Source organism: Gymnoscopelus microlampas, assembly GCF_963454915.1.
Source record: "Gymnoscopelus microlampas genome assembly, chromosome: 20".
NCBI lineage: Eukaryota > Metazoa > Chordata > Actinopteri > Myctophiformes > Myctophidae > Gymnoscopelus > Gymnoscopelus microlampas.
Window position 1 is genome coordinate 1,207,864 of NC_139957.1, and position 14,190 is coordinate 1,222,053.

At 40.8% G+C, this 14,190-nt stretch overlaps 1 protein-coding gene across 2 annotated transcripts in view; it reads left to right on the forward strand.

Annotated features, from left to right (window-relative positions):
- metap1 (methionyl aminopeptidase 1) overlaps window positions 1–14,190 on the forward strand; it is a 45,625-nt gene that overhangs the window by 423 nt on the left and 31,012 nt on the right. For both annotated transcript variants that reach the window (XM_084044181.1, XM_084044182.1), the window contains exons 2-4: window positions 7,709–7,760; window positions 9,302–9,405; window positions 10,526–10,586. In XM_084044181.1, coding sequence (XP_083900307.1) covers window positions 7,709–7,760; window positions 9,302–9,405; window positions 10,526–10,586 — 217 coding nt within the window. The remainder of the gene's footprint in view (window positions 1–7,708; window positions 7,761–9,301; window positions 9,406–10,525; window positions 10,587–14,190) is intronic.

Here is a 14,190-nt window from a genome sequence, read left to right on the forward strand (position 1 = left end):
GGGAGGCACGTTTTCCACAGGTGCTGAAGTGAAAGCCCCAGACAGAAGGCTTGCTTCGCTCGCTAAAAAAAACGATGAAAGAAAAAGAACAGATCTACAAGCCAACAACGCGTTGTTGGCTTGTAGATCTGTTCTTTTTCTGAGGGGGGCGAGTCATGATGTAGCCTTTTTTTTTGGTTGACATAGCCTCTGCTGTAGCGAAACTCCACTTAACCTCAGCCTCGGGGGGGTCACGCGGACATCGGTTACCCCGTCGAATTTGGTGGCTCTCAGTGTTGCCATATTTTGTGAGAGCATTAAGCAACCCAGGTCTATGAAAACAAGCCTAAAAGAAGCTAAGTGGCCACCTGAGTGCTTGTAAACCTATATTACACCGGCTATTTGAAAATAGCTGATCTACAAGCTCAGAATGCGACACGTTGTGAGTGTGAGCTTGTAGATCTGCTATTTTCAAAATAAATTTGAATATTTCAACAACACAAATTTGGTACATTGGTCCTAGCTGTAGAATACAACGCTCGTAGACGTATTTATGATTCTGACGTTTTCAATCTACGAGAGTTGTAGGGTTCACGCCCCATGGAGACAGGGACTTTCAGCACTATGCCCCGTAGACACTCCAAACATGTACAAATTGAAAATAAAGGTGCTTACCCCCACGCCCCAAATGTTAACTACTTCTACGCGGTAGTAGTTTAATGTAATAATCCATATATTTCAATAAAGTGTTTTAATGCCGTCTGTGGCCGATTCTGTCGGAAGTTCACAATGGGCGGTAGTGACGGGGCGCATCCGGTGAAACCCGGAATTACACTAAATGTAAACGGGAAGTAAACGAGGGTGAAAAAATGGCGTTCGGCCACAGACGGCATTAAAACACTTCTTTATTGAAATATATGGATTATTACATTATACTACTACCCCGTAGAGACAGTTAACATTTGGGGCGTGGGGGTAAGCACCTTTTATCTTCAATTTGTACATGTTTGGAGTGTCTACGGGGCATAGTGCTGAAAGTCTCTGTGTCCATGGGGCGTGAACCCTACAACTCTCGTAGATTGAAAACGTCAGAATCATAAATACGTCTACGAGAGTTGTATTCTACAGCTACATTGGTCCCATGGCACAACATATTTTCAGTCCGCAGACAAAAACAATTGGGGGGGTCCTTGACATGAAAATGATTGAGAACCACTGGTTTAAACAACATTAAGAAATAAGCCGAAATAAACAACTACACTTTAGAAACAAGCCGAAATAAACAACTACACTTTAGAAACAAGACCAAATAAACTACTACACTTTAGAAACAAGACCAAATAAACAACTACACTTTAGAAACAAGCCCTCCCCAAAAAAACACTACACTTTAGAAACAAGTAAAAAACACAACTACCAATATTTACAAGCAACTTAGCAGAAAAAAACAAGCCCAAAGTCGCTTATAATAAGCAGACATGGCGGCGTTACAGGATACGACGGGTCACCAATGTTGGTGTAGCGCGCATGGCCATGGGAGTCTGGGGCTCTGCTTTCTTTTTCCTTTTGTGCCTTTGAGCATATGAACCGCTCTACATTCTGCTCCCTGACACACAGCCAGACACAAGGGTGTGAATAATTTGTTTGGATTGGATCCCAATGCTTGTAATGTTAAACTAAAGTGTAAAAGTTTTATGTGTGACTGTAGACAGCCAACTAACTCTATGCTCTCTTCATGGCCCCAGGCTCCTGTTTCCTACTGGCTGGGACAGATATTTTTACTCCTCTGTGTGTGTGTGTGTGTGTGTGTGTGTGTGTGTGTGTTAGTGTTGAATTTTGGCAGCAAATTTTGAATAAGCCTTTTGAATAAAATTCCATTTAGTTTTTGTCATCTGAAAAGTTTTAGTCTACCAAATACCATGGCCCGGGCCGCTGGCTTAGCGATTCCGGGCACCTAGGCTCCAAAGTAGCCTGACAGCGCGTTGCGGGTTCGAGTTGCGACCCTGACGGCCTTTTGCTGTCTTTACAAGGACAAGGTCCTTGTAATGAAAACGTTTGCCGTAATGTGGAATGCCCTGACATCATCCATTAAAGGACGTGAATCACTGGCTTCTTTCTAAACTGACCTAAAAACTACACAGGGCGTTAGATGATAATTCCCATTGAAATGAGGGCTCATATACACTGCCACCGTTCTTTTCCTTTTTCTCCTCTGTAAATATAACTATTTGTATTTGTTGATGGCTTGGTATTTGTGTTCATATTCTATGCCAGGGGTCTTCAACAGGGGGGCCGGGACCCCTAGGGGGTCCTCAGAGTTACTACAGGGGGTCCGCCAAATCTTTGTGTGATAAGATTAGTTTTTTTTACCTTAACCACTTGAACCCTAGCATCCCTTTTCTGAGCAGAACTTTAGCCAAAAATAGCCGATCTACAAGCTCACAACGCCTCGCGCTGCGAGGCGTTGTGAGCTTGTAGATCGGCTATTTTTGGCAAAGAGTTATAGGTGTAGAGGGAAAAAAAAGAGCAGACCAAGTAAACAAAAAAGGTTTCATCTGAAACACAATTTTATACGATATAGAGGGGGTCCCTGCTTCATCTCTCTCTCAGCTAGGGGGTCCTTGAGCTGAAAACGTTGAAGACCCCTGTTCTATGCTCTGTTGATGATTTGAATACGTAGGATCACAATGGAAACAAGTCCATAGGACTTTCTTTGTGTGTTATCATTTTAGCCCAAGTGTTTTACTGTACGTCCATTCTGTTTACATGTATTGACTAATACATTGTTCAATCAATCAAAAAACACTGAAATATACAACCGAGTATGACTCAGGCATCTTGGATCAGTGAATACATTGGGTTCAAATGAGGGGGAGTCAGAGAGAACGTCCTCTCGCCTTCAAACTAAATACCACATCATTCATAATCCCGCCATAATCTCCATAATCATTGTTTCAGTCTTTGCTGCATGATATATCGGGGAAGGTCAAATGGAAGATGATTTTAAACGATTTTAACTGGTACATAAACCGTAATAAGGGATCAGAGGTTTGGCACAGCAATCAAGAGGAGTTGAGTCCCTTAATCTTTCTTAGTGTGAAACCACCCACATCCCAGAATGCAGCGGGGTCATAGGAGTCATGGAATCACATTAAATCAGGTCCTATAGATACACTTGTCAACACGTCTCGATCCCAATTAATATGCCACGGCGTGAGGCCGTCCCTTGCCAAGAAGAACTGATCTGCAAGCCGACAGCTTGTAGAAGTTATTTTCGGCGAGCCGTAGTCGTGCTAGTATAAATTCAGTGTTTCTCAAACTTTATGTTTATGTCCAGGATCCCCAAATGAATATGCATTTGGCCACATACCCCCATCAAAGATTTGTGTTAACATTTTATGAAATTGTACAGCCTGTACAATTTCCATATCATTATACAAGAAAGCAACTGATATTGTTGCTTAAGATTATGGACTATTATGTCAATATTCTGAAGTGGTGCCTTATTTGATACTAAATGACCAAGTCATCAAGAGAGCAGTCAATAGAGCACCGAAGTCTGACGTAATTTACACATCCTAGGTTTGTCTACCTGGTTCGCGGTTTTCCACCCCCATTCTGAATCCCCATAGACGTATTTAATATCGCGTCAAATATGAACTGTGTTCCAAAAATAAACAAATGACCCTGGCGCTTTGACTCTTATGGATATGAAGCATCAACTGACGGTGAGAAAACGCTAATGTTACTTAAGCCAAATTAGTTACATTTTCGCCAGAAACAGACTGTATCAAATATAAGTGACTGACTATCATAAAGGATACAGAACCTCCTCCCTGACAATATCGCAGAGACAGTTTGTTTATTTTTGGACCACAATTCTTATATGAGACGATTCTATGATGAAAAAGAAAATAGGCAACGCACATCGACTGGTGGGTGCTGGGCTAAAAAACAACAGTATAAAATGGATGGAGCCCGCACACCAGATTTGGTACAAGAAGACTTTCTTTTCGATTCTATGATGACCCAATGTTATTCTCCATAGCGAAATTACTTTACAAACCTGGGGATGAACGAGTGATGTCAGGACTTCTGTACTCTATACCCAAATGACATGCCTGCAGATTACACAGGAATGTTGATACCCGACGACCATGGTCATGTTTGAAACAATGAAGCAAAATGCAACTGGACTGTTTGTGTTTTAGTAGTGAATGGACAATGTGCTATTCCCTGGTGTTCTGCTGTCAACCAAAAATGTAACATTGTACTTAGCAGACCAATGTGGGATTTTCACATAACATTAGACCATATTTAAAGGAGGAGTAAGTGATGTTTGTTTGTTTTAAAAAGTTTTTGTTAAAACAAGTAAAAGCACTATACGATAATAATCATAGAGCGTTTGTGCGGTAACAGGGGTCACCCCGTCTCTCCAGCTCTTTAATAAAGAGTAAATACATTTTCAGTTTCAGGATTGCACTTTTATCAGAGAGAATGAATGCCACAACGATCATTCCTCAGCTTCAGTTTTATATTGTTCCAGTTGCAATATCGTCGTCTTTGTTTTTGTTTCAACACTTCCAATTGCTCTGTTGTGTATCCTGTGTGAAATCTCGCTCCTGATTAGATAGAATTGGTATCCCTACATGAAAATGTACAGTATTTGCTGTTTACTGAAGAGCTGGAGAGACTGGGAGACCATTGTTACTGAACAAACACTCTATAGCAAGGTTCACTATCACAATATAGAGCAATGTGACACTTGAACAAAACAAATAATATCGCTTACGCCACCGTTTAAGCTACGTTTTGATGAATGGAGTACATTTGATATCGTGGTACCCAGTGGAGGCTAGAACTTCTGCCCAGATAAGTGATTCTCTAAAGTGGAGTCTGGGACGCTCAGGGTTCCTTAAGGGGTTCCAAATGCATTTGTACACTTCCAGAGTTATGGGAGTCATTGAAATAAAAATAATTTTATGAACCACACTGGCCTAGATAATGGTGCTGAGTTCTGGTGTGTGCAGTGAGAAGGCATGGGCTGCTGTTTGGGTCTGTCTGTGTTGTACAGGTGCAACAGTTATTAAAGTCATCAATTTAATCGAAAATGAATCCATACAGTAAATAATGATGATTATATGGATAAGGATTAATAATCAATCCCTATGGATGGTGAAAATAGCCCATCTACGAACTAACAAGACGTTAACTTGCGATGCGACGCGTTGTGATCTTTAAGATCGGCTAGTTTAGCATTATTTTAAACAAGGGATTAAATTATGAATTCCTATTGATTGATTGATTGAAATTTTTATTAGGCAAAAGAATGTAAAACAACACAGTTACATTTATAATGCTTTTGTCTAAAAGGTCCGGCCAAAAAAGTCCTTGCGGGCTTGTTTCCATTGGGGTCCTTGAATTAATTTCATAGACATATATAGTAGCAACCAAACAGTTCAAAAATCAACATAAGAATACAGAGGGGAAATATATATATATATATATATATATATATATATATATATATATATATATATATATATATATATATATATATATATATATACATACACATATATATATATATATATATATATATATATATATATATATATATATATATATATATATATATATATATATATATATATACCATTATGTACAAAAAAGGTCATGGGAAAATAATGAAATATCTACAAAACAAAACATGATCAAAATAAAATAAAAAGTATGTACAAAAAAGGGGGAGGGGGGGGGTCGTCTGTCTACAGGGAAACTGGTACTAGCTCCTCTTTAGGCCTCCTATTGTTGTATTGTTGATTGATTGAATCCATGGAGCACGACCTGGACACGACCGTGGACTTCTACTACACTACACTATACCGCATATTATATTATCTTAAACATTTTTATATTATTCCATTATATACTGCATACACACTATTGCTGTACTATATTATACTATCATATGCTAGTATCTTACACTATTATATTTGCTATTATTGTTATTGTTACTGCTTGCACTGTATCTCTTTCTGTCTCTCCTCTGTCTCTCCCTTTCTCTCTCTCTTCTTTCCCCCAACACGGTCGAGGCAGAAGGCCCCCGCCCTAGAGCCTAGGGTCTGCCTGACGTTTCTTCCTGTTGAATTAAGAGGGAGTTTTTCGTTGCCACTGTCGCAAAATTGCTTGCTCAGGGTGGGATGTTGGGTCTCTTCTCTACATGTAAAGTGTCTTGAGACAACTTGTTGTGATTTGACACTTTAATAAAATTGAATTGAATTGAATTGAATTGAATACCGTTATACTATAATATTGATTGATTGAATACTAAACTACAAATTGCAAACAATACAGCAGGTACAATTAACGCGACTGATGCTAAAAGGATAACACAAAAAGCTCAATTCATAATTGATCAATATCGATCAATACCGGGAGCAATAAAAGGTATATTTATTGAAAACGGATGGGGGGGGCTCCCTCAACTTGCTGATGGTGCTCTGGTGGGAAGCTGGGAGACTTAGACATATCTCTTTTGGGTCAATAGCTGAAAAAGTTTGCGAACCACTGCTTTGCTTTAGACACTGTTATCATTGTCATGTTTCTGTGTAACCACTTTAACCATTATTTTATACTTTGGCTTTTCAAAAATAGCAGATATGCAAGCGCTATGAGCTTGTAGATCTGCTATTTCTTTGAAAAATCGTGAAAATGTGTGCAAATCTTTGAATATATACATTTTAAGCGAACATTTTAAACTCAAGTCTTTGCTTCTGTGGGGGGGTCCCGGGAACACCATATTTTGAGATGAGGGTCCGCGGCCAAATGTGTATCATTTTGGGGGTCCTTGACATGGAAAAGTTTGAGCACCACTGATATAGCAACATAAGTTTTTTTCCAAAAACTGTTAAGATTTAGAAGACATTTGTAGAATCCCCCAGAAGCAAAGATTTGAGTTATAAATATTCGCTTAAAAAAACAAATATAGTTGCACAAATGTTTACGATTTCTACTACAAGCTCATATCTAGCCATGAGCTTGTATATCTGCTGTTTGTGAATAGCCAAAGTATAAGATAATGGTTAAAGTGGTTACAAAATCAAATCTTTTAATACATATATTTTTTTAAGCGTAAAAAAAAAAACTTTAATCGGCTTCAGGTCTTAACACATTGACTGCCATCGGCTAATCTCAGAACGTCCATCGTAGTGCCACGCTATTTCTTACCTTTTTTGTTTTTTTGATTCCGTCATAGGCCCCGCTAAATCCGTTTAAAATCCGCGTTCATTTGGTTCGACACAAACACGGGACCCGACCGAACAAAACGCTGAAAACCGTGCGGCGATCCGACACTGCATTCTGGAGAACGAGAGGAAAACGCTAAAATGGTGGATGCGGTGAGAAAAACAACAAGCCAGAGATAATGGCGTCCAAAGTTGACCGCTAGACAGGAAACGGAGGCGGGAGAAAAACCGGAAACAGTATTATTTCGTTTCCGGCCCGCCCCCTTCGAGACCGGAAGTGCAAAAAAAATCCGGAATCTGCACCTGCACGATTTAACATGGGAAAACACCCGCCCCGTAGGGACTACGGGCTACGGGGACGGCAGTTAACGGTTGGATTTAACGGCCCGTAGGACTACGGGCCTGGCAGTGGATGTGTTAATGGGTGAAGTGGGAATCCTAAAATCTCTCGTGTGTGTTTTCCTTCCTTTTTGTTTCTGCAGGAATGTTTCAAAGGGAGTTGGGGAACTCATAAGCAGCTGCACAAAAAAGCAAGTATGTACTTCTGATGTACGGACACTATGGCTCACTGTATGACTCAAGTATGTACGGAGTGCCGACGTACAGTCATTACGAGACACTGTCGTTTAACCACTTCAACCCCAGCATCTGCATTCCGGGGAAAACCTTCGCAGAAAATGGCAGATCGACAAGCTAACAACGTGACGCAAGCTTGCCGATCGGCTATTTTCAGAGAAGGTATTTCATGCAGAGCGAGAAACAGAAAATACACTAGTATGGCGCCCTGAGGGACTCCGCTCAGCAACGTATGGGTTTTAAGTGGTTAACCCTTTTAAGACCGGGAATGCATCTGTGTCGTTTTAAAATTTCTTTGGCTATTGGAAAATAGCAGATCTATAATTTCATAGTGTGGCGCAGCACTGAGAAAATATATATTTTAAAGCAAACATTTTTAACTCTGTTACAAGTTCTGGGGGTCCCTGGAACAAAATATTTTGAGATGGGGGGGGGGGGGGGCCACGGCCAAATACATATCATTTTGGGTTTGCGAGCCACTGATACTATAGCAACATAGGTTTTATTTTAGAAACTGTTAGAATTTAGAAGAGAAATTTGTCGAATCCCCTAGAAGCAAAGATTTGAGTTACAAATGTTTGCTTTGAAAAAAAACATATATATTCAGAGATTTGCACGATTGTTCACGATTTTTCAAAAATGGCAGATCTGCAAGCTCATAGCGCGGCACTCGGTGCCGCGCTATGAGCTTGTAGATCTGCTATTTTTGAATAGCCCAGAGAAATAAAAACAAATGACACAGATGCGTTCCCGGTTTGAACGGGTCAAACAAGTCAGCACTGCCGATGTACGACGTTCATTATGACTCACTGTAGTTTGGAGACAGAATAGACAGTGTTGGGGAAATAACAGTGTGGTCTTTGATGTCGGTTCGTTACACCTGACATTGGTCTCCTATCGGCATTCTGTCCAGAGAATGTGTACGATTTGAGACGCGTTGGTCCCCACACTTTATTGCATCTGTGCTTTGCAATGTTTTCCATTATTTACAGGGCTCGAAAATGATAGGCATTAAGGCTGTGGGCTCAACCTTTTTCAGGCCGCGACCCCCCAAAATAATCATATTTGAACTGGGGACCCCCACCCTGACATATAGCCGATCTACAAGCTCACACCGCGTCGCATCGTGACGCGTTGTAGATCTGCTATTTTCAAACATTTTAGTACTTTTACTTTGGGTACTTTGAGTACATTTTGATACCAATACTTTTGTACTTTTAAGTACATTTTGAATTCCGGACGTTTTTCTGGTAACGGAGTACTTCTACTTTGCAGTATTGATACTTTTACTTGAGTGCAAAATTGTGAGTACGTTTCCCACCACTGGCCAGCCAGTGAGGAATGTTAACAGTACAGTACATGATGAGCTAGCATAGTGGTGTCACATGGCTGTGTGTGTGTGTGTGTGTGTGTGTGTGTGTGTGTGTGTGTGTGTGTGTGTGTGTGTGTGTGTGTGTGTGTGTGTGTGTGTGTGTGTGTGTGTGTGTGTGTGTGTGCAGAGGAGGATCAGAGTGAATGTAAGAACTGCGTGGTGAAGGACACCAACATAGACCCATGGCCTGGATACCACTTCACGGGAAAACTACGTCCTCACTATCCACTGGTGAGTTCTTCATTCTCCCCGCTAAACAATCGAAACACTTAACCCATTGAGACCTGAAGCCGATTCTACACGTCCCCTAAATCTCAACAGTTTTCTGAAAAACGCTTGTTTCTATATCAGTGGTGCTCAATCTTTTTCATGTCAAGGACCCCCAAAATTATATGTATTTGGCCGCGGACCCCCATCAAAATGTTTTGTTCCAGGGACCCCCCCAGAAGCAAAGATTTGAGTTAAAAATGTTCGCTTTAAAAAAATATATATATTCAAAGATTTGCACACATTTTCACGATTTTTCAAAAATAGCAGATCTACAAGCTCGTGAGCTTGTATATCTGCTATTCTTGAATAGCCCAAAGTGTAAAATAATGCTTTTTAGCTCAAATCAAAAAATGACACAGTTCCAGGTCTTAATGGGTTAAAGGACGACTTCACCCATTTCCAATCTTATCTTCATATAATCGGTCCTCACTAATGCTCATTAATGATATGGTACCATTTTTGTCTACCTGGTCTGTGTCTCAGAGGAGACTGACCGTAAAACTGACAAGCTGTAGAGGTTGTCAGTTGACGGTCGATTTAGGCAGGTCACAATCATTACATAATTGCCCGATTGCCATTATTTGAGATAATCGCAATTATTTTTGCGTAATTGTCATAATCGTTTCTATTCATTTGAATCTGTTGAAACATTTTCATACATTTTCAAAAAATTCAAAAAAGTGGAAATAGCAGATAAATAGATGTCCGCTATTTTTACAAACAATTTTGAAATGATCAAATATGTCCTTTATTGGCCATAGTTCATTATTTATTAATTCGGTCAGTGTCAGTCATTTCTTTGTATATTCAAGTTAATTGTCCTTTCTGCCCTGTGCAATTTATATTTGCAAAGCCTCAAAGGCAAACGGAAATGCAATTTGTATTCATATTTTGAACGTTCAATCCCCAAAACACAAAGGATCACGTTATTTGTGTGACAATTGATCGTCAACTATGATTGTGACAGTTAGACAGTTAGACCAGGTAGACTGTCACCTGTCCAGCGCTGTGTGGCTGGAGGTAACGAGTCATTTGAGTAATCCATCTAACCCTGTTGTGTTTCTATGGTTGGCTTCTGCAGACTCCCATGAGACTAGTACCTGGTGAAATCCAGAGACCTGACTATGCTGACCACCCACTAGGTAAGCTCTCTGTTTGTGTGTTTGTGTGTGTGTGTGTGTGTGTCTCTCTGTCTCTCTCTCTCGTAGATAAATAGATAAACTCTGTCCACGCTGTATACATACCCCCACCAGTTCTGCGTGTTTTCTATCCTACCAGGATATCTAGTACTGATGTTTTTATTTCCTACCAGGACCTCTAGTACTGCTGGTTTTATATCCTACCAGGACCTCTAGTACTGCTGGTTTTATATCCTACCAGGACCTCTAGTACTGCTGGTTTTATCTCCTACCAGGACCTCTAGTACTGCTGGTTTTATCTCCTACCAGGACCTCTAGTACTGCTGGTTATATCTCCTACCCTGCCAGGACCTCTAGTACTGCTGGTTTTATCTCCTACCAGGACCTCTAGCACTGCTGGTTTTATCTCCTACCAGGACCTCTAGTACTGCTGGTTTTATATCCTACCAGGACCTCTAGTACTGCTGGTTTTATCTCCTACCAGGACCTCTAGTACTGCTGGTTTTATCTCCTACCAGGACCTCTAGTACTGCTGGTTTTATCTCCTACCAGGACCTCTAGTACTGCTGGTTTTATCTCCTACCAGGACCTCTAGTACTGCTGGTTATATCTCCTACCCTGCCAGGACCTCTAGTACTGCTGGTTTTATCTCCTACCAGGACCTCTAGCACTGCTGGTTTTATCTCCTAACAGGACCTCTAGTACTGCTGGTTTTATCTCCTACCAGGACCTCTAGCACTGCTGTTCTATATCCTACCAGGACCTCTAGCACTGCTGTTCTATATCCTACCAGGACCGCCTCTCTCCTCTCTGCCTCTAGGGCCAGTGGTCTCCAGAACCCACCCTTCCCAGTGAGTTCTGGGCATTGTTATGATCAGCCAGGAAAAGGACCATGTTCATTATTTATTTTTTTAAACACATTTTGGCATTGTATTGCGTTACATTTTTTGCATTGATCAACAGCGTTAATATCACACATTGTTTTGAACTAGACAGGCCTACTCGTGAACGATGCACACAGGGAATGCATGACCCACCTTGTTATGCAATACCCGTTATAGCCATTGAAACAGTCTTGTCCGTGTCCATTTTATGCCCATATATGGAGATCTCTATATCTGTCTGTCCTTGTCGGTGTTGCCAGATGCTGTGAGAGAAACAAGCAACCAGGTCTAGGAAAACCAGCCCAAAAGAAGCGACTATGGGGCCACATGAGCACATAATACATCAGCTATTTGAAAATAGCAGATCTACAAGCTTACAACGCGTCGCGATGCGACGCGTTGTAAGCTTGTAGATCGGCTATTTTCAAATAAAATCTTGCGGGGAAAATATAATCAAATGACAGATGTGGGGAATTTGTCAAATAAAGCTTAGACTGGGGTCTCCATGGCGATCAATGGTCTCATTTGGCCCACGGCCAGAGCCTTTTTCTGGGTGCTTCTGGACAACCTCCTGTCCGACCGACTCGACACCGGACTCTGCAACTCCCTCGGGTCGTCTGCGACTCGCGTGGCGAATTTGAAGTCGGGTCAGTCGAGCGGTTCTCGAGATACGTGGATTACACGTTTCAGAAGAATCGGGATTGTTCTCAGCAGAATCAGGACTGTTCTCCGCGCAATCAAAGACTTTTTCTCCGGAATCCTGGGGGGACTAGTCTACTGACGGACTGTTAGCTTGTTTTTGTTCTTCCATCAGTGTCATTATATCAGTGAATAACAGCCTCTAGTGTAATACGTAACAGTAGGAGTTGCTTGGAAACGGAGGTAAGGTTTATAATTAGTGGCATTGTGTGTGTGTGTGTGTGTGTGTGTGTGTGTGTGTGTGTGTGTGTTTCTAAGTAGGGATAGGTCCGAATAATAATACGTTAGTTAATTAATACATCTGGAGGCACACTGGTGTGCCAGGAGACAAGTCCACACTGTTTAGGCCCCGCTGTCCAAAGTCGTCAATGTTCATGTAGTCTCATTCACTTACTTTGCTTCACTTATAGTATGCAGTGGTGGGAAAAGTACTACATTTTTTTTACTTAAGTAAAAATGCCATCATTTAGAAAGCACTCTGTTACAAGTAAAAGTCCAGTATTCAAAATTGACTTGAGTAAAAGTACAAAAGTATTGGTATCAAAATGTACTTAAAGTACCAAAAGTAGAAAGTACTCATTATGCAGAATGTCCCGTTGTCTTCAAACGTGTAAAACGTATACAAATCGTTTGAAAATAGGAGATCTACAAGCTCACTCGCATTGTGAGCTTGTAGATCGGCTTTTAGTTTTTGTCACATTCCTGAGCCAACAATTCAATATTTTCGGTGTCCAATGCAAAACTATATGCAAATAATAATATAAAACTCCAAAACAACTCTTGCGACGTAATCACTGACGAGCCCTACTGGAAAATAAAATCAAATGTATCCATTGAAATACGGAGATGTGAGCTTTCTGCCCGACAACAACGAAATGGCAGTTATGTTACAAGGCCTGTGGTTCACACAGCCACTGGCACTTAAATAAGGATGTCAAGTTGATGGGAGCCCACATAATACTGGATAGAGAGTATTTTTAGGGGAATGTAGGCCTGACAGTTCTATTTCTGTGCTGCTCCATCTAGCTGTGTGTGTGTGTGTGTGTGTGTGTGTGTGTGTGTGTGTGTGTGTGTGTGTGTGTGTGTGTGTGTGTGTGTGTGTGTGTGTGTGTGTGTGTGTGTGTGTGTGTGTGTGTGTGTGTGTGTGTGTGAGCGTTGTACACTGAGAGGATTGCACTAGAGCGGGCAGGAAATGAATACAGTCACTGTCGGGAAGAAACCTTGGATCTCCATATTTCTACTTAACTCTAAATCCTAACAGTTTTTTTTTTTTTAAAACCCAAAAAAACAAAATCTCAAGATTTTTCCAAAATGGCAGATCTACAATGCCGCGCCATGAGCTTGTAGATCTGCTATTTTTGAATAGCCAAAGAAATCTTAAGTGACACTTTCATAAATGAATGCCATACTTTGTCGTGTATTTTTGCACAAAAGTAGCAAAATGTAAACTACAAGTCTTGTAAATCTGCAATTTCTGCAGCTTTTTGAATGTTTCTTTACATTGGCTCCATTGGAACACAGGTTATTTTTTTCCCCATATCCTGAAAAGCAACAGTTTTGGACATACGAGATTTTCACCTGACAACAACAATGTTTTTCCATCTGTCATAGTGGCTACTTGACCCCTCCACTATTTAATCAACTTCAAGTTAGGGTCATTTGAACAGCTCTGGCATCTCAGTCCCCCGCCCCCCCCCCCTCGTTTTTCTGCTGAATGTCACTGAAACGTCTAATGACAGTTTAAAAACCTTGGAGTGACTTTCATTTCCATTTTAACCAGACGGGCAAGCATCCCGTTTTTAAAATGAAGCCAATAAGGAAGTGCAGAATGCCCTGCAGTTCTCATTAATGTCTCCGTTTCCCCCTGTTGGCTGCAGAACAGTTGATTACAATGGGCATTTGACCGGACTTGATACTTGATGTTATTACCTTAGTAATCATTGTCATACTAGTTTAAAGTCTTCTTTCAATTGTTATGTTTTTGTTATGTTTTCAAGTGTTTTTGTAAATTTTGTAGATTTGAA